Source organism: Cherax quadricarinatus, chromosome 9 (assembly GCF_038502225.1).
Source record: "Cherax quadricarinatus isolate ZL_2023a chromosome 9, ASM3850222v1, whole genome shotgun sequence".
Taxonomy (NCBI): domain Eukaryota; kingdom Metazoa; phylum Arthropoda; class Malacostraca; order Decapoda; family Parastacidae; genus Cherax; species Cherax quadricarinatus.
The window spans coordinates 58,232,284-58,255,178 of record NC_091300.1 but is presented as its reverse complement, the minus strand read 5'-3'; the positions used below and the strand labels follow the sequence as shown (position 1 = coordinate 58,255,178).

Sequence of the window (22,895 nt, the reverse complement as noted above, 5' to 3'; positions counted from 1 at the left end):
ATGAGGGAAGGGCGGCATCCCTAGCAGAGGTCATAAAGCACTTTTAGATTCCGATTTGAAAAACATCTATGCCACTTCAAAATTTCTTTTTGGATTCAGCATCCCATAGCCATAGCTTTTCGTGGTAAGATCAGTTTTAATACCAAAACACTACCCAACTGATAACAGTCAAATTATTTGTTAGATTAAAATGGATGGGGCATGTGTTCCCTATAAAAGCGTAAACATCCCTGTAAATATTCATGAAGTTCGTAATTCGGTAATAAACATACTATCTGGCAACACTTAGTAACCATCCACCATGACCCATCCCTCAGCCCACACCGTGATATCCCCTGATAAGATATCATTCATCGATAATAGGCTTTCTGGCAACACTCACAACCTCTTCACCCAGAAACCATTACCTAACATCATCTCGTCCATGTCCCTTACCTACATAATTACATCGAACCCCTTATCCAACCCACAAGATCTAATTCCTCTACCTGACCCCTCAGCCAACACTTATACCCGACCCTCACCCCTCTCCCTTACGCCCCGATTACCTTACCCCCACCAATCCCTGATCCGTATAAAGAGTAAAAAGGCACGTTACTCTGACTGGAACAATACACGAATAACCCGGACATAGGTCCAAATTGGACCGTTAACTACACAAACAGAAATGCGATGGGAAGGGAGCCAATATATATACACGATAGGGACACAGTAATAGTAGCAGCAGTATAAGTAATGCAACAGTGTCAGAGGTGGCAATAAGAAAGGAGTAGTGGTAGTGACACGTGTCAGAGAGTGGAGTGTTAACGAAGCAGAAGTATTCATATTAGAGGAGGTAGTCTAAGGACAACAAAGAGAAAAAAGGATCACTGTAGCAGAGATAATGGTTCATGAGGCTAGGACAATAACTCAGGAAAAATCTCATTGGATAGAACCCACCTAGGCAGAAGAAATGAAAGGGAAGGAAAGTATAGGAAAGGAGAAGAGGTAAGGTTGAGATAAAGGTCAGGTCAAGAAATGAATCTTCTGTAGTTTGGAGTATTTTACAATACAATGAGAAAGAAAGCATTTACAGAGACAAAGCCAAGACTAAGATTCATGAACACTGACTTCTCTTTGATCCTCAACATTTCATACTCAACTCCGTCAAATTCACATTCATTTTCTTATTATTCTTAACTTTTTTCTTTTTAAATCATCATAATTAGTTTTCCATCTTTCGAGAGATTTAATAAAATTTAATATTTCTTCACTCTATGCTGTTTTATTTCTCACAAAACTCCATAAATGCTTAAAGATAGGAAAATTTTCTTAGATTTTCAAGGGTTAACATCAGTTTTTACATTCTTTTCACACATAAATATATCCTTTATTTCACATAAGTTTAAATATTTATTTCCAGACCGATAAGATATTTAATTTGTCTCAAGGTGTTCTCATCTCGGGAAGATATAAACATTTACAGGTTATATTACCATTTATTTTACTGTAATTGGATAATCACCCTTATCTTTCCTTATTTGATAATGGCGCCATAATTCGAAGTTCGTACATATCAGATTGTTACATCTGTTAGAGTTGGTTATTTCTTTCACTGTAGATGATAAATCGTACTTATGTATTTATTAATGACTCAATCATTATAATTCTTGGAAAGATGTGGGTGCACCTAATATTAAGTAGTCAACAAACACCTGGAGTATACCTGGAGAGGGTTTCGGGGGTCGGCTCCCCCGGAGCCTGGTCCGTGACTAGGCTTCGCGGTGGATCAGGATCTGATCAACCAGCTGTTATTGCTGGCCTCAGGTAAACCGACGTATGAGCCAAAGCGAGGTTCGTAATGAACTGACTAGGTGACTGTCCAGCCCCTTCATGAAGACAGCCAGGGGCCTATTGGAAATCCCCTTGTGTGCTGGGAGGCAGTCTTGCGCCCCTGACACTTACTATGTTGTCTTTTAGCTTTCTCGTGGTGCCCCCCCTGCTTTTTATTGGGGGATGTTGCATCTCCTGCCAAGTCTTTTGCTTTCCTAGAGAGTGATTTTCATGTGCAGAATTGAGACTGGTCCCTCTAGGATTTCTCAAGTACATGTTATCATGTATCTTTCTCGCCTGCATTTCAGGGAGCACAGATCAAGGGATTTCAACCGTTTCAAATGATTTAGATCCTTTTTAGCACTTATACATGCCGTGAAAGTTCCCTGTATATTCTCCAGGTCTAGAATTTCGCCTGTCTTGAAAGGGGCATTAGTGTACAGCAATGTTCCAGCCTAGAGAGAACAATCACCTTGAAGAGAATCATCATGGGCTTTGCATCCGTAGTTTCGAAGGTTCTCATTATCCTTCCTATTATTTTCCTAGCAGAAGTTCTAGATACATTGTTGTGATATTTGAAAGTGAGATATTTTGACAATATCACTCCCAGGTCCTTCACATTAGGTTTTTCTCTATTGTGTTGTTGGAATTTGATTTATATACTGTATACAGTTTTAATTTACTCGATATTTCAGTAGCGGAGCAATTAAGTTTGTATTCTTTGAGGTACATATTGTTTTATGCGGTATATTTTAAGTACAGTGCCTGCACTCTGAAGGAGGAGTGTTAATGCTGCAGTTTAAAAACTGTAGTGTAAAGCACCCTTCTGGCAAGACAGTGATGGAGTGAATGATGGTGGAAGTTTTTCTTTTTCGGGCCACCCTGCCTTGGTGGGAATCGGCCAGTGTGATAATAAAATAAAAAATAAAAATAATATTTTAAGAATTGGATCATATCCGATGGAGACTTGCAGGATTTTTGATGGATGGCATCTGCCAAGGAAGACACGGTGCTGTGGCTTACAAATACTGTTCTTGGAGGCTAGTACACCATACTGGGAGAAGGACGAAATTATCTCTGAAGCACCCACACCATCGTATGTCCTCGGCTCACAGTACAACACCTAGCTCTGCTGGGTGTTTGATTTTTTTATAATTGTATGCTCGCATGGGTTAGAGCATCATGGAATTTTCGCTCACATGAGTTTTTTTTAATATTTTATTTAAAACAGTACATAACAGCACATAAATAAAAGACAGGATCTATCCGGCAACAGACGTAATAACCTTCCATTGCCCAATAATTCACTACACACACAACCCCGCGTGGGCTTCCAACCCCCTCCTTATCCCCCTCCAAATCTAAATCAAACTGGTTTACCACAGCAACCTGCATTAATTTTACAGACATATTGACATATATACATTAATATTACAGTTGTCATGCTAGTCCACAAAGTGTATTACACGACCACTAGACTGCTTGAACAATGTATATTACACGACCACAAGACTGCTTGAACAATGTATATTACACGACCACTAGACTGCTTGAACAATGTATATTACACGACCACAAGACTGCTGGAACAATGTACTAACAACATTCATGGTTTAGGTATAACAAAAAGGCACAATACCGTGACTGGAACGATACACAAATAACCCGCACATAAAAGAGAGAAGCTTACGACGACGTTTCGGTCCGGCTTGGACCATTTACAAAGTCACACCATTTACAAAGTCACAGTGTGACTTTGTTAATGGTCCAAGTCGGACCGAAACGTCGTCGTAAGCTTCTCTCTTTTATGTGCTGGTTATTTGTGTATGGTTTAGGTATGTATCACAACAATCAATACATTACCACAACATGAAATACATTTACCACACGTCAGGAATTCACTGTAGGTAATGACACCTATTCCTACAATTTTCCCCAGCACAGCCTTGTGGGAAGCCTCACCTCCCCCTCTTGCGTTTCTCACCCAAACCCATTCTCAACCAAACATACAATTAATACAATAAAGAAAATGAATACAGCATATTATAACACTGATACAGTACATGTATATACAATAGCCCATTTCGCAGCATCCTCAAGAAATAACAAGGATACTAAAATGAACGCTGGGACACACTCTTATTACAAAGGTTCTGTACATGTGTATACAAGAGGCCACGTAACAGCAGGCACCTCACGACTAACACTACCACTGTTTTTATACAGTGTGAATACACAGGTATAATATGAATACCCAATACTTGACAATATTCTATACAACATAAAGAGGCTCCTCAAACCTCCACCAAGCAACCCTATCAACTTACCATGAGTTGGGCTAAAACAACATGGGTTCGAATCCTCGGCTAGTCAGTGTTGATAATGATCAATACAAACAACATGGCTCACCATAAGGCGGGCTACACATCATGGGTTCGAATCCTCGGCTAGTCGCAGTGTTGTTATTGGTCAATACAACACTGCGACTAGCCGAGGATTCGAACCCATGTTGTTTTAGCCCGCCTCATGGTGAGCGAAAATTTCATGATGCTCTAACCCATGGGATCATGCAATCCTACAAAAATAACGCACCCAGCAGAGCTAGGTGTTGCACTGTGATCATAGGACATTCGACGGTACGGATGCTTCAGAGCTAATATCATTCTCCTCCCAGTTTGGTGTGCTAGCCTCCACGAGCAGTATTTTATAATATTGATTAAACACCACTTGTTCGTGGTTACAATAATATAAAATACTGCTCGTGGAGGCTAGTACACCAAAGAGGGAGGAGGATGATATTATATATGTCGTGCCTAATAGGTAAATCTTGCGATTTTGGCTTCAATAGCAACGCTCTTCTTGCCGAATAAGGCAAGTGAAAACTTGTGCATGCAATAATTTTGCAAAAATCATTCTGAACCTAACGAAGAAAACATATTTAAGTGTGTGTTTATTATTAAATTATTTTAAACTTATTTAAAATATATTTAGTTGGAATAGGCTAAATTAAATTGCGCTTGTTATAATAAGTTTATTAAGTTTTCTAAGGATCTTTCTGTACAAAATTATTATTTTGTACATTAACACACATGAAAAAATATATTTAAAATGTATAAGAGAAAATTTTAGAAAGGACTTAATTTTAAATGAATTCTTGCTAATTGACCAGTTTTATCCATTCAGCATGATTTAAATATAGATATCGTGCCGAATAGGTAAAACTTGCCAAATAGCAAGAACTCATTTAAAATAAAGTACTTTCTAAAATCTTCTCTTATACGTTTAGAGATATATTTTTTTCTTTATGTTAATGTAAAAATTAATATTTTTTTGCCAAAAGATCCTTAGAAAACTTACCAAACCTTGTTGTAATAAGCGCAACTTCAATTAGCCTAATCCATCTAAATATAATTTAGATAAGTTTACAATAATTTAATAATAAACAAACAAAATGAAATATATTTTTGTCGTTAGGTTCAGAATGATTTTTGCGAAATTATTGCATACACAAATTTTCGCTTGCCTTATTCGGCAATAAGAGCGTTGCTATTTAAGCCAAAATCGCAAGTTTTGCCTAATTACACACACACACACACACCCACACACCCACACACACACACACACACACACACACACACACACACACACACACACACACACACACACACACATACACACACACACACACACACACACACACACACACACACACACACACACACACGTGCACGCGCGCACACACACACACAGCAGAGGCTAGGATACAGAGTTTAGAAGAGGAACTGAAAAATCTGAAACAGCCTAAAGAACTAAAGAACATTTTGGGATTGGCAACAGAGACTGCTACCTCAGCCACAAATAAGGGGACTGTAGGGAAAGAAGGAGCACAACTGCATGGAGAAGCTCTATCAGAGGAGACTGTAGTAAATGAAAGAGCTAAGCTTTATGTGGAGGCCCTAACAGACAACAACAGAGACAAAGGAAAGCCGAGAAGGGAAAATGACAGGTCACTGAGCCCAAGTACATTAGCCAGTGAAACTGAAGAAAGGAAAGCTGCAGTGGAGGAAACCAAATTAAATGAGGGGATACACAGGGATATGCAGTGGGAGAATGAAAGGGTGAGGTCAGTCTTTGTGTATGGGCTCCAGGAAGTTGAAGGGGAAACATATGAAGCAAGAAAACAAGGGGGAAAAAAGCAATCGAAAGCATCATGAAAGCAATAGGAGAAGACGACATGACCCAGCTGGAAAATTTTCGGAAAATAGGGGGGTTTGTAAAAAAAAGAACCCGGCCAGTGAAAGTGACCTTCAAGGCAGAAGCGACTCGGAACAGGATCTTGCAGGAGAAAGCACAATTAAGGGACATGACGGCATACAGGAAGGTGAATCTCGACGGCGACAGAACACAAGAAGAAAGGCAGAAACTGAGAGAGATGGTACATAGGCGAAAGGAGGAAAGAGAGGGGATGGAGAAGACAGACAGGAGATCCCAGACCCAGAAAGAAGATAAAATACAGCCTCCCTCACAACTTCCTATAGAAGCCTCCCAACCAAGTCAACCCCAGTGCAACCAAACACTCTAAATCAAAACACCCTTGCTACATCCAATGCCCCCACCCACTACATTACAAACTCCACCCCCACAGCAACAACCCATAGTTCCTTACCAGGTCTCCCACTTCCCCAACCCCAATACACCTCCCAGACCACAGTCTTAGAAAAGAAGTTGAAGGTGTGGTATACAAATGCAGATGGAATAACAAACAAGTATGAGGAGTGGCACGAAAGAATCAAGGAGACATCCCCAGACATAATAGCACTCACAGAAACAAAACTCACCAGAATAATAACAGATTCAATCTTTCCATCCGGATATCAAATCCTCAGGAAAGACAGAGGGAGGAGAGGGGGAGGAGGAGTTGCACTGCTCATTAAAAACCAGTGGGGTTTTGAGAAAATGGAAGGAATGGATGGCACAGGTGAAAGGGACTACTTAGTAGGAACAATCCAGTCTGAGGGACATAAGGTGATAATTGCAGTAATGTACAACCCACCACAGAACTGCAGGAGGCAAAGAGAAGAATATGATGAGAGCAACAGAGCAATGATCGACACACTAGCCGAGGTGGCCAGGAGAGCACACATGGGGGGAGCAAAGTTACTAGTTATGGGTGATTTCAATCACAAAGAGATTGAGAAAACCTGGAGCCAATTGGGGGGTCCCGAAATATGGAGAGCCAAGATGATGGATGTGGTACTGGAAAACCTCATGCATCAACATGTTAGAGACACTACCAGAGAGAGAGGAGAGGATGAACCAGCAAGACTGGACCTTGTATTCACCTTGAGTAGTTCGAACATCGAGGGTATCATGTATGAAAGGCCCCTACGAGCTAGTGATCATGTGATTCTGTGCTTCGACTACATAGTTGAGCTCCAAGTGGAGAGAGTAGCAGGAATAGGCTGGGAAAAACCAAACTACAAAAGGGGGAACTACTCAGGCATGAGGAACTTCCTTCAAGACATTCAATGGGAGAGGGAACTGACAGGAAAACCAGTACAAGAAATGATGGACTATGTGGCAACAAAATGCAAGGAGGCAGAGGAGAGGTTTGTTCCCAAGGGAAACAGAAATAATGGGAAGAACAGAACGAGTCCTTGGTTCACCCAAAGGTGTAGGGAGGCAAAAACTAGGTGTACTAGATAATGGAAAAGGTACAGAAGACAGAGAACTCAGGAAAATAAAGAGATTAGCCGAAGAGCCAGAAACGAATATGCACAGATAAGAAGGGAGGCTCATAGACAATATGAAAATGACATAGCATCAAAAGTAAAGACTGACCCGAAGCTGTTGTACAGCCACATCAGGAGGAAAACAACAGTCAAGGACCAGGTAATCAGACTGAGGAAGGGTGATGGAGAATTCACAAGAAACGACCGAGAGGTATGTCAGGAGCTCAACACAAGATTTAAAGAAGTATTTACAGTGGAAACCAGTAGGACTCCATGAAATCAGAACAGGGGGGCACACCAGCAAGTGCTGGATGAGGTACATATAACCAAGGAGGAGGTGAAGAAGTTGCTATGCGAACTTGACACCTCAAAGGCGGTGGGACCAGACAACATCTCTCCATGGGTCCTTAAAGAGGGAGCAGAGATATTGTGTGAGCCATCAACAAAGATCTTCAACACATCATTTGAAACTGGGCAACTCCCTGATGTATGGAAAATGGCAAATGTAGTCCCAATTTTTAAAAAGGGAGACAGACATGAGGCACTAAACTACAGACCTGTATCACTAACGTGTATAGTATGCAAGGTCATGGAGAAGATCATCAGGAGGAGAGTGGTGGAGCACCTGGAAAGAAACAAGTGTATAATTGACAACCAGCACGGTTTCAGGGAAGGAAAATCCTGTGTCACAAAGCTACTAGAGTTTTATGACAAGGTGACAGAAGTAAGACAAGAGAGAGAGGGGTGGATCGACTGCATATTTTTGGACTGCAAGAAGGCCTTCGACACAGTTCCTCACAAGAGGTTACTGCAAAAGCTAGAGGATCAGGCACACATAACAGGAAAGGCACTGCAATGGATCAGAGAATACCTGACAGGGAGGCAACAACGAGTCATGGTACGGCCGAGGTGTCAGAGTGGGCGCCTGTGACAAGCGGGGTTCCACAGGGGTCAGTCCTAGGACCTGTGCTGTTCTTGGTATATATGAACGACATAACGGAAGGGATAGACTCAGAAATGTCCTTGTTTGCAGATGATGCGAAGTTAATGAGAAGAATCAAATCGGATGAGGATCAGGCAGGACTACAAAGAGACCTGGACAGGCTACAAGCATGGTCCAGCAACTGGCTCCTTGAATTTAACCCTGCCGAAGGCAAAGTCATGAAGATTGGGGAAGGGCAAAGAAGACCGCAGACACAATATAGTTTAGATGGCCAAAGACTGCAAACCTCACTCAAGGAAAAAGATCTGGGGGTGAGTATAGCACCAAGCATATCTCCTGAGGCGCACATCAATCAGATAACTGCTGCAGCATACGGGCGCCTGGTAAACCTACGGATAGCGTTCCGATACCTCAGTAAGGATTCGTTTAAGACTCTGTATACCATTTACGTCAGGCAAATACTGGAGTATGCAGCACCAGTTTGGAATCCACACCTAGTCAAGCAAGTCAAGAAATTAGAGAAAGTGCAAAGGTTTGCAACAAGACTAGTCCCAGAGCTACGGGGATTGTCCTACGAAGAAAGGTTGAGGGAAATCGGCCTGACGACACTGGAGGACAGGAGGGTCAGGGGAGACATGATAACGACATATAAAATACTGCGCGGAATAGACAAGGTGGGCAAAGACTTCTACTTACACTTAGGTCTCAATACACATACATGTACAAGCATATATATACACTCCCCACTGGGTTTTCTTCTAATTTCTTACTAGTTCTTGTTCTTGTTTATTTCTTATTACCTCCATGGGAAAGTGGAACAGAATTCTTTCTCCGTAAGCCATGTGTGTTGTAAGAGGCAACTAAAATGCCGGGAGCAAGGGGCTAGTAACGTCTTCTCCTGTATATATTACTAAATGTAAAAGGAGAAACTTTCGTTAATAGAGAGTAAAAGAAAGGTGAAGAGAGTGGTGAGAGAACGCAAGAGGAGAGCAGATGATAGAGTGGGAGAGGCACTGTCAAGAAATTTTAATGAAAATAAGAAAAAAAATTGGAGCGAGTTATACAAGTTAAGAAAGCCTAGGGAACAAATGGATTTGTCAGTAAAAAACAGAGAAGGGGAGTTAGTAGATGGGGAGATGGAGGTATTGGGTAGATGGCGAGAATATTTTGAGGAACTTTTAAACGTCGACGAAGAAAGGGAGGCGGTAATTTCATGCATTGGCCAGGGAGGTATACCGTATTTTAGGAGTGAAGAAGAACAGGATGTGAGTGTGGGGGAGGTGCATGAGGCATTATGTAGAATGAAAGGAGATAAAGCAGCTGGAACTGACGGGATCATGGCAGAAATGTTAAAAGCAGGGGGGATATAGTGTTGGAGTGGTTGCTATTTTTGTTTAATAAATGTATGAAAGAGGGGAAGGTACCGAGGAATTGGCAGAGAGCACGTATAGTTCCTTTATATAAAGGGAAGGGGGACAAAAGAGATTGTATAGAGGAATAAGTTTAGTAACTATACCAGGAAAAGTGTACGGTAGGGTTATTATTGAAAGAATTAGAGGTAATACAGAATGTAGGATTGCGGATGAGCAAGGAGGTTTCAGAGTAGGTAGGGGATGTGTAGATCAAGTGTTTACATTGAAGCATATATGTGAGCAGTATTTATATAAAGGTTGGGAAGTTTTTATTGCATTTATGGATTTAAAAAAGGCATATGATAGAGTGGATAGTGGAGCAATGTGGCAGATGTTGCAAGTACATGGAATAGGAGGTAAGTTACTAAATGCTGTAAAGAGTTTTTATGAGGATAGTGAGGCTCAGGTTAGGGTGTGTAGAAAACAGGGAGACTACTTCCCAGTAAAAGTAGGTCTTAGACATGGATGTGTAATGTCACCATGGTTGTTTAATATCTTTATAAATGGGGTTGTAAAAGAAGTAAATGCTAGGGTGTTCGGGAGAGGGGTGGAATTAAATTATGGGGATTCAAATGCAAAATGTGAATTGACACAGCTGCTTTTTGCTGATGATACTGTGCTTATGGGAGAATCTAAAGAAAAATTGCAAAGGTTAGTGAATGAGTTTGGGAGTGTGTGTAAAGGTAGAAAGTTGAAAGTGAGCATAGAAATGAGTAAGGTGATGATGGTATCAAATGATTTAGATAAAGAAAAATTGGATATCAAATTGGGAAAGAGGAGTATGGAAAAAGTGAATTTTTTCAGATACTTGGGAGTTGATGTGTGAATGGATTTATGAAGGATGAGGTTAATCATAGAATTGATAAGGGAAAAAAGGTGAGTGGTGCACTGAGGTATTTGTGGAGACGAAAAACGTTATCTAAGGAGGCAAAGAAGGGAATGCATGTAAGTTTAGTAGCACCAACACTCTTATATGGGTGTAAAACTTGGGTTGTGAATGCAGCAGCAAGGAGGCGGTTGGAGACAGTGGAGATGTCCAGTCTAAGGGTAATGTGTGGTGTAAATATTATGTAGAAAATTCGGAGTGTGGAAATTAGGAGAAGGTGTGGAGTTAATTATAGTATTAGTCAGAGGACTGAAGGGGTGTTGTTGAGGTGGCTTGGTCATTTAGAGAGAATGGATCAAAGTAGAATGGCACAGAGAGCGTATAAATATGTAGGCAAAGGAAGGTGGGCATTAGCGTGTTCGGTAGGAGTGAATGGAGATGAATGGTATTTTTGGACCTGACGATCTCTTGGAGTGTGAGCAGGGTAATATTTAGTGAAGGGATTCAGGGAAAACGGTTATTTTTATATAGCCGGACTAAAGTCCTGGAAATGGGAAGTACAATGCCTGCACTCTAAAGGAGGGGTTCGGGTATTAGCAGTTTGGAGGGATATGTTGTGTATCTTTATACGTATATGCTTCTAAACTGTTGTATTCTGAGCACCTCTGCAAAAACAGTGATTATGTGTGAGTGTGGTGAAAGTGTTGAATGATGATAAAAGTATTTTCTTTTTGGGGATTTTCTTTCATTATGGGTCACCCTGCCTTGGTGGGAGACGGCCGACTTGTTATATATATATATATATATATATATATATATATATATATATATATATATATATATATATATATATATATATATATATATATATATAAATATAATATATTTATTTTATATATATATATATATATATATATATATATATATATATATATATATATATATATATATATATAAATCGCCAACACAATGCTCTCCAACGCCTCAGGAAAGGACAAGCTTGTCTGCTGGCAGTGAAGGCACCACACTCAGGAGATTTCCTGTTTGCTGTTCCCAATTCCTCCTTGGGCACTCGACTAGACCCACAGGCCATTCGGATTGGTGTTGCTCTTCGCCTAGCCGCCCCCATCCTCACCGAACATAGGTGTATTTGCGGCAGGGCGACAGCTGATCAATTCGGACTTCATGGTCTCGTGTGTCACACAGCAGAAGGGAAGTATGCCAGGCATGAGGAGGTCAATGATATCACAAAGAGAAGCCTCGCCACAGCCCGTTGCCCAGCTCAACAGGAACCCCAAGTGCAGAGGTCTGACGGAAGTCTAAAACGTCCTGATGGAGCCACTATGCTACCTTGGAAGGATGGAAAGCAGATTGCCTGGGACTACACATGTGCCGCCACATTGGCAGACACCTACTTGCCATACTCCGTAGTGGAAGGGGGTGGAGCTGCCAGCCACAGGGAGACTCAGAAGATCCGCAAATATGAAGTCCTTCCCCCTTGCTATAACTTCATCCCAATAGGGTCAGAGACCCTTGGAGCATGGGGCAAGTGTGCTCTAAAGTTCCTAATAGAGCTGAGTGAAAAGCTCATCAGAGAAACAAAGGACCACAGGGCGACCAGCTTCCTCTTCCAGAGACTCAGTGTTGCGATCCAGAGAGGAAATGCCTGCAGCATTCTGGGCACGCGGCCCACCGCCGGGGAGCTCGACGAAGTATTCGTGATGTAGCTCTGAGTTACCTCTGTTGTTTTACTTTGTATTGTAGTTTTGTGAATGTTCTGTCAATGTATTTTGTCTTTAAATAAAATATATATATATATATATATATATATATATATATATATATATATATATATATATATATATATATATATATATATATATATATATATATATATAATATAGGGGGTGGTAGGAGAAAATTCTCAAACGGCTTCAGGGAGAGTATTGAGTTTTCCCTGAAGCAAGTTTATTCTTTTCTCTGAGGATGAGGGTCCCTACGACAGTTCTAGAGGTGGTACCTCCCTATATATATATATATATATATATATATATATATATATATATATATATATATATATATATATATATATATATATATATATATATATGTATATATATATATATATATATATATATATATATATATATATATATATATATATATATATATATATATATATATATATATATATATTGTCGTACCGAATATGTAAAACTGGTCAATTAGCAAGAACTCATTTAAAATTAAGTCCTTTCTAAAATGTTCTCTTATGCGTTTAAAGAAATCTTTTTTCCATTAATGTTAATGTAAAAAAATTTAATTTTGCTACAAAAGAATCTTAGAAAACTTACATAACCTTATAATAACAAGAACAAATTATTTTAGCCTAACCCAACTAAATGTATTTTAGATTTGTATACAATAATTTAATACTAAACAAACACAGTGAAATATATTTTTTTCGTTAGGATCAGAATGATTTTGGCGAAATTATTGCATACACAAATTTTCGCTTGTCCTATATGGCAAGATGAGCGTTGCTATTTAAGCCAAGATCGCAAGTTCTGCCTATTCGGCACGACATATATATATATATATATATATATATATATATATATATATATATATATATATATATATATATATATATATATATATATATATATATATATATATATATATATAATACATATGTCGTGCCTAATTGGTAAAACTGGTCAATTAGCAAAAACTCTTTTAAAATTAAGTCCTTTCTAAAATTTTCTCTTATACGTTTAAAGATATATTTTTTTTATTAATGTTAATGTAAAAATTTATAATTTTGCACCAAAAGAATCTTAGAAAACTTACCTAACCTTATTATAACAAGCGCAATTTATTTTTAGCTTAATCCAACTAAATATATTTTAAATACGTTTACAATAATTTAGTACTAAACAAGCACAATCAAATATATTTTTTTCGTTAGATTCAGAATGATTTTGGCGAAATTATTGCAAAGACAAATTTTTATTTGTCCTATATGGTATGATGAGCGTTGCTATTAAGCCAAGATCGCAAGTTCTGCCTATTCGGCACGACATATATATATATATACATATATATATATATATATATATATATATATATATATATATATATATATATATATATATATATATATATATATAAAAGATAAAAGAGAGTGCAAAAATTATAGGGGGATAAGTCTGTTGAGTGTACCTGGTAAAGTGTATGGTAGAGTTATAATTGAAAGAATTAAGAGTAAGACGGAGAATAGGATAGCAGATGAACAAGGAGGCTTTAGGAAAGGTAGGGGGTGTGTGGACCAGGTGTTTACAGTGAAACATATAAGTGAACAGTATTTAGATAAGGCTAAAGAGGTCTTTGTGGCATTTATGGATTTGGAAAAGGCGTATGACAGGGTGGATAGGGGGGCAATGTGGCAGATGTTGCAAGTGTATGGTGTAGGAGGTAGGTTACTGAAAGCAGTGAAGAGTTTTTACGAGGATAGTGAGGCTCAAGTTAGAGTATGTAGGAAAGAGGGAAATTTTTTCCCAGTAAAAGTAGGCCTTAGACAAGGATGTGTGATGTCACCTTGGTTGTTTAATATATTTATAGATGGGGTTGTAAGAGAAGTAAATGCGAGGGTCTTGGCAAGAGGCGTGGAGTTAAAAGATAAAGAATCACACACAAAGTGGGAGTTGTCACAGCTGCTCTTTGCTGATGACACTGTGCTCTTGGGAGATTCTGAAGAGAAGTTGCAGAGATTGGTGGATGAATTTGGTAGGGTGTGCAAAAGAAGAAAATTAAAGGTGAATACAGGAAAGAGTAAGGTTATGAGGATAACAAAAAGATTAGGTGATGAAAGATTGAATATCAGATTGGAGGGAGAGAGTATGGAGGAGGTGAACGTATTCAGATATTTGGGAGTGGACGTGTCAGCGGATGGGTCTATGAAAGATGAGGTGAATCATAGAATTGATGAGGGAAAAAGAGTGAGTGGTGCACTTAGGAGTCTGTGGAGACAAAGAACTTTGTCCTTGGAGGCAAAGAGGGGAATGTATGAGAGTATAGTTTTACCAACGCTTTTATATGGGTGTGAAGCGTGGGTGATGAATGTTGCAGCGAGGAGAAGGCTGGAGGCAGTGGAGATGTCATGTCTGAGGGCAATGTGTGGTGTGAATATAATGCAGAGAATTCGTAGTTTGGAAGTTAGGAGGAGGTGCGGGATTACCAAAAATGTTGTCCAGAGGGCTGAGGAAGGGTTGTTGAGGTGGTTCGGACATGTAGAGAGAATGGAGCGAAACAGAATGACTTCTAGAGTGTATCAGTCTGTAGTGGAAGGAAGGCGGGGTAGGGGTCGGCCTAGGAAGGGTTGGAGGGAGGGGGTAAAGGAGGTTTTGTGTGCGAGGGGCTTGGACTTCCAGCAGGCATGCGTGAGCGTGTTTGATAGGAGTGAATGGAGACAAATGGTTTTTAATACTTGACGTGCGGTTGGAGTGTGAGCAAAGTAACATTTATGAAGGGATTCAGGGAAACCGGCAGGCCGGACTTGAGTCCTGGAGATGGGAAGTACAGTGCCTGCACTCTGAAGGAGGGGTGTTAATGTTGCAGTTTAAAAACTGTAGTGTAAAGCACCCTTCTGGCAAGACAGTGATGGAGTGAATGATGGTGAAAGTTTTTCTTTTTCGGGCCACCCTGCCTTGGTGGGAATCGGCCGGTGTGATAATAAAAAATATATATATATATATATATATATATATATATATATATATATATATATATATATATATATATATATATATATATATATATATATATATATATATATATATGTATATGTATATATATGTATATATATATATAAATATATATATATATATATATATATATATATATATATATATATATATATATATATATATATATATATATGTATATATATATATGTATATATATATATATATATATATATATATATATATATATATATATATATATATATATATATATATATATATATATGTCGTGCCGAATATGTAAAACTGGTCAATTAGCAAGAACTCATTTAAAATTAAGTCCTTTCTAAAATTTTCTCTTATACGTTTAAAGATATATTTCTTTCATTAATGTTGATGTAAAAATTTATAATTTTGCACCAAAAGGAACTTAGAAAACTTACCTAACCTTATTATAACAAGCGCAATTTATTTTAGCCTAACCCAACTAAATATATTTTAGATTTGTATACAGTAATTTAATACTAAACAAACACAGTGAAATATATTTTTTTCGTTAGGTTCTGAATGATTTTGGCGAAATTATTGCATACACAAATTTTCACTTGCCTTATATGGCAAGATGAGCGTTGCTATTTAAGCCAAGATCGCAAGTTCTGCCTATTCGGCACGACCTATATATATATATATATATATATATATATATATATATATATATATATATATATATATATATATATATATATATATATATATATATATATATATATATATATATATATATATGCCGTGCCGAATATGTAAAACTGGCCAATTAGCAAGAACTCATTTAAAATTAAATCCTTTCTAAAATTTTCTTTTATACGTTTAAAGATACATGTTTTTCATTGATGTTAATGTAAAAAATTTTAATTTTGCACCAAAAGAATCTTAGAAAACTTACCTAATCTTATTATAACAAGAACAATTTATTTTAGCCTAACCCAACTAAATATATTTTAGATTTGCTTACAATAATTTAATACTAAACAAACACAGTGAAATATATATTTTTCGTTAGGTTCAGAATGATTTTGGCGAAATTATTGCATACAAAAATTTTCACTTGTCCTATATGGCAAGATGAGCATTGCTATTTAAGCCAAGATCGCAAGTTCTGCCTATTCGGCACGACCTCCGGACGATGGAAAGCAGGATGAAAGACACTGACACACACGATGCCTTCTACCTACTCACCAGGTGCCTGTCAATCCCAAAACTTACCTATTTTCTGAGATGCTCCCCAGCCTTCAGCAGTCCAAAACTCAAGGAATATGACTCTCTCCTGAAGGCCATGCTAGAGAGTGTATTGAATCTTTCCCTTGACGATGGACAGTGGTTGCAAGCCTCACTTCCGGTTAGGCTTGGAGGGCTAGGAGTACGTAGATCCTCCCAGATTGCTCTACCAGCTTTCCTGTCCTCTTCCATTGCATCAAACGAGTTGATAAGACAAATTCTTCCTGACACCCTCAGTGACTCAGCAGGAATAGAAGACCCTAGCTATGCCAGTGCCATCATCGAATGGGAGACTCTTGCTGCTCCAGCACCAAACCCTAGTGCAGCACTGGCTCACAAACAGTCACGCTGGGATGGCCCAATTGCTGAAAAGGTGCTTGCCAACATGCTCAGGGCTGCAACATCAGATAGGGAGATTGCCCGTCTCCAGGCTGTGAGTGAACATCACTCCAGGGACTTCCTCCAAACAGTTCCCATATCGGCAATGGGAACGCGACTCGACCCTAAGACCCTCCGTATTGCAGTGGCTCTGCGCCTTGCTGCCCCAATTCACACAGAATATATGTGTATTTGCGGCGAAGTGCAAACAGACCAATACGGTCTACATGGTCTTTACTGTTCCAAAACCAAGGGCTGGCATGCAAGACACAATGAGGTCAACGACATCATTAAGAGAACCCTTGCTACAGCTGGATGCCCTGCAGAGAGGGAGCCACGATCCCTTGCAGCAAACAATACCCACAACCCAGCAAACAGCCCCGACGGGATCACCATCTATCCTTGGAAGAATGGCAAGCTCTTAGCATGGGACTATACCTGTGTGTCCACACTGGCTGACACCTATATCCATCACAGTGTGGGGCGACAGGAAGGAGCTGCTGACCACAGGGAGGAGTACAAGATCAGCAAGTACAGGGACATTAGCCAACAGTATCAATTTGTCCCAGTGGGATCAGAGACCTTGGGATCATGGGGAAAAAATGCCACACGTTTCCTTAAAGAATTGGGTTCCAGACTCATCGACACCACCAGGGACCCAAGGGCAGCCACTTTCATGTTCCAGCGCCTCAGCGTCGCCATCCAGAGGGGAAATGCTTGCTGCATACTTGGCTCGCGTCCAGCCTCGGAGGAGCTGGAGGAAATTCATGATCTTTGATACATTGTGCCATTGTATTCATGTTTATGTTTTTTTCTGTAAATGTATTTTGTTTATTAATAAATGTTCACATAGAACAAAAAAATATAGGGGGTGGTAGGAGAAGAAAATATTCAAACAGCTCCGGGGAGAACCTTGAGTTTTCCCTGAGGTACGTTTATTGTCTTCTCTGAGGATGAGGGTCCCCATTCCAGCTATAAAGGTGGTACTATATATATATATATATATATATATATATATATCTATATATATATATATATATATATATATATATATATATATATATATATATATATATATATATATATATATATATATATATATATAAACACTCATAGGGAAATGATACAATTAATTATTATTATTATTATTAAACATTCGCCGGTATTCTCCCGGCCCGGGCCTTTTCCAAGTGGTGGCCCGGCCTTGGCTCCCTCTTTAGGGAGTGTCTGAGACCTAAGTCTCCCATGGGAGGAGGCACAAGTACCTCCTCATCTTTGGGATCAACTGTCCCCAGGACTAGCCACAAGCTAGACCTCTCTGGTCTGCCATCCCCGCCACAAGGGGGCTAATGGGAATGACAGTCTTGTGAGCTGCAAGCTCTGGCTCGGGCACCTACCCTACCCTACCCTAGAAGGGCTGGGCATGGTGTCGATGAAGTGATACAATTTTTATTAGAACATGATGTTCTTATGTAATGTTATTCAAATTACAGTAAAATATCTTTGATTATAGTTATAAATAGTTGTATGTTAAATATAATAAATTGGAGATTTCTGTATTTTTTTAGTTCAGAATAAATAAATTTCATAAAATCACAGAGCTGATAGGGTTCAACCCATGGCAGGTGAGCTTTAAAACTCACGGATCATTTTGCTAGTTACTGATTAGCACACTGGGCTATGAGTTTTCGGAGAAATTTTCTCACAAAGAATCAGTATTTTAGCCTCTTATTGTCTCGTCCTCTGGCAGAGTCTTCAGTCAGTGTCATTGTACTGGGATGTTGATGAAGACCAGGAAACACTGACTAAGATGCTGGCATCAACGACATTGATAAACTGGACACAGCGCATCGTATTATTTGCCTGCACTCCTTATGTCATCAGAAAGGTAAATATCACTGTGTTCTATGTTGGTTTAGTAGTCTCTCTCGCTCTTCCTCCTTCTCTCTTCTTCTCCCTCCCTCTCTCTCTTCCTCTCTCTATTCCTCTCTCTCTCTTCCTCTCTCTCTCTTCCTCTCTCTTCCTCTCTCTTCCTCTCTCTCTCTTCCCCCCCTCTCTCTCTCTCTCTCTCTGTTTTAAATAGTAACATTGCACTTTTAAGCTGAGGTTGGCTACCTTATTTTACAAACTTCCATTAGCATGAAGTATCAAGTGAATATAAGTATATGTAACACTGAAGCAGTTTTCACATTACAAAGTTTAAAAAACATCAGTCATTTTTCATTAATGAATATATATATATATATATATATATATATATATATATATATATATATATATATATATATATATATATATATATATATATATATATATATATATATATATATATATATATATATATTTATATATATATATATATTTATATATATATATATATATATATATATATATATATATATATATATATATATATATATATATATATATATATATATATATATATATATAAATATATATATATCATCAAGATCCGGCGACTTATTTTGCTTCAGTCGGTCTATTTGTTTCATTACGGTGACCAGAACTGAGCAGCATAGTCTAAATGAGGCCTAACCAAGGATATATAGAGTTGAAGAACAACCTGAGGACTTCCATTATTTATACTTCTAGATATGAAGCCAAGAATTCTGTTAGCTTTATTGCGAACACTAATGCACTGTTGTCTTGGTTTTAGGTTACTGCTAACTAGAACTCCTAAATCCTTTTCGCAAACAGTAGTATTAAGATCTACATTATTTAGTTTATATGTGGCATGGTTATTTAACTGTCCAACATTTAGAACTTTGCATTTGTCAATATTAAACTGCATCTGCCACTTCTCCGACCATTGCATCAGTCTATTCAAATCATCCTGGAGTTGTCTGTTGTCCTCATTAGAATGAATCAGACGGCCTATTTAGGTGTCATCAGCAAATTTGCTTATGTCGCTATTTATTCCCTCATCTATGTCGTTTATGTAAATTGTGAACAACAACGGGCCCAACACTAACCCCTGAGGAACACCGCTTGTGACGTGCCCCCATTCTGATTTCTCCCCATTTATGCAAACTCTCTGCTGCCTATTTCTCAGCCAAGCCTCTACCCAGGAAAAAATTTCTCTTCCTATTCCGTGTGCCTTAAGTTTCCTCAATAGCCTCTGATGTGGAACTCTATCGAAAGCCTTATTGAAGTCCATATACACAATATCGTATTTATTACCATGATCTACCTCTTCAAACACCTTAGTGAAAAAAGTTAGTAAACTCGTAAGACAGGAACGCCCCTTTGGAAAACCGTGTTGAGATTCATTAATCAATCTGTGCCTATCAAGATGGCTACGAATTGCTTCGGCAATTATTGATTCCATAATTTTTCCCACTATGGAGGTAAGGCTTATTGGTCTATAGTTCGAAGCCAAGGACCTGTCACATGCCTTGTAAATAGGTATTACATTTGCCATTTTCCACTTATCAGGCACTATGCCAGTTTGTAGTGATATGTTAAAAAGATTAGCCAAAGGTATGCTAAGTTCCTCTTTACATTCCTTTAACACCCTTGCAAACAGTTCATCAGGTTAGGTTTTAGTTTCTCTATTTGTCTGAGGGCCATGTCACTAGTTACCACAAACGTACATAGTTTATTATCCTGTTCTACAAAATCTATTATTTCAGGAATATCACTAGTATTTTCCTGGGTGAAAACTGAGAGGAAGTAGGTATTGAGAATTTCACACATATCCTTATCACTGTCAGTGATTTGACCAGAGTTACTCTTAAGTGGGCCAATCTTGTCCCTAATCTTACTTCTGTACACCTGAAAGAACCCTTTTGGGTTAGCCTTTGAATCCCTTGCGACCTTAGCCTCATAATCCCTTTTAGCTTTTCTTATTCCTTTCTTTATTTTTCTCTTTAATTGAATATATTGATTTCCTAACTGCCCATCCCCTCTTATATATGCCTCTCTTTTGACCAATGAGATGTTTTAATCTATTGTTCCTCCATTTGGGGTTATTTTTGTTAGATCTAATTTCCCTACACGGAACAAAAGTTGTCTGGGCAGCTAGAACTATGCTCTGAAAAACGTCATATTGGCACCCAAGATCACCTACCAGACCCAGTCAGGACATCCTAATTTTGCCCACCCAGGTAATTTTTCAGTCCTATGAAGTCGGCCAAGCGAAAATCTGGGACAGAGATTTGATTGCAGTTATCTGGGTAATTCCATGATATATTGAAACTAAGTGATTTATGATCACTTTCCCCAAGCTCATCATTAACCTCAAGATTATTAATTAGTGAATCTTTGTTGGCAAGAACCAAGTCAAGCAGATTGTTTCCTCTAGTTGGTTCTGTCACAACCTGTTCTAAAAAGCAATCCTGAACCGTATCAAGAAAGTCACTAGACTCAAGATTTCCTGTCATAATGCTCCAATCAATTTGTCTAAAGCTAAAATCTCCCATTATCACAACATTTTCATATCTAGATGCCTTATGAATTTCTTCCCATAACAGCTTACTGCACTCCCTATCAAGGTTTTGGGGTCTATAAATCACACCCAAAATTAATTTGTCACGTCCCTCGAGAAACTGTAGCCAAACAGATTCTGTGTTCGATGTCTCTAATCTTATATCATGTGTAAGACAACAATTTAAATTATCTCTGACAAAGATCGCCACTCCACCACCCTTCCTGTTGACCCTATCAGTGTGGAATAGTTTATAACCCTGTATGTTGCATTCAGAAGGCATTTCTCTATCTTTCAGGTTGATCCAGGTCTCTGTTATACCAATAATATCTATATTACCTGCACTTGCAAGTAATCTTAGCTCATCTACCTTATTTCTTTGACTCCTGCTATTTGTATAGTAAACCTTAAGGGAGCTAGTCACTCGTTGCCCTCTACTATCTTTGTTTGTTTGTTGATCATTTGATTTGCCATTACTAGCAACTTTATTTTGAATATTGTCTTTTAAACATTTCCCTGAGGTATCCCGGTAATAACTGCTGTTTTTAACCCTAATGCTGCAACCTGACTGTTTCCCTCAAACACCCATACCTCTCTAATCTATCAGTTTAAATTCCTAGACAAGTCATCAATTACCCTCTCAATTGAATTGGCTAATGCAACCACTGCATCCCCAGAGAGATGAACCCCATCCCTTGGATACATATTATGTTTGCCAAATAATAGGTCCCAGTTATCAATGAATGGGATTGCAAGTTCCTTGCAGTACCTCTCTAGCCAGCAATTTATACCAATTGCCCTAGACATCTATTCATTGCCCACTCCCTTTCTAGGCAAGATGCTACATATGACTGGGATCCCTCCCTTAGACCTAACTACTTCTATGGCTGACCTGTACTTATCCAGCAGCTCCTCTCTCCTGCCCTTCCCAATGTCATTACCCCCAGCACTAAGATAGATAATGGGCTTGTTCCCATTACCTGCCACATTATTATCCAACCTGCTGACTATGTCACCAACACCAGCTCCAGGAAGGCACACTCTCTGTCTGACCTTTCTGTCTCTGTTACAAAATGCGCCATCCATATAACTTACCTGAGAATCGCTTACTATTAAAATATTCTTACCTTGATTTGCAGGGGAATCAGTGGTACCTTCAACCTCACTAACCACTGAAGTACACTCGTCTTGGAGAACAGAGAATCGATTTCCTAAATTCACATCTTCTCTATTAACTCTATTCATCTTCCTTCTTCCTGAACTGTGAACCACTTGCCACTTAAAGCCGCTGCCACTATCACTGCTGGTGACCATTTCCTCCTTAC

The 22,895-nt window shown here is 38.7% G+C and overlaps 1 protein-coding gene across 2 annotated transcripts in view; it reads left to right on the top strand.

The window, feature by feature from the left end:
- LOC128686042 (uncharacterized) overlaps positions 1 to 22,895 on the top strand; it is a 44,266-nt gene that overhangs the window by 2,736 nt on the left and 18,635 nt on the right. For both annotated transcript variants that reach the window (XM_053772676.2, XM_053772677.2), the window contains one exon: positions 18,874 to 19,011. In XM_053772676.2, coding sequence (XP_053628651.2) covers positions 18,874 to 19,011 — 138 coding nt within the window. The remainder of the gene's footprint in view (positions 1 to 18,873; positions 19,012 to 22,895) is intronic.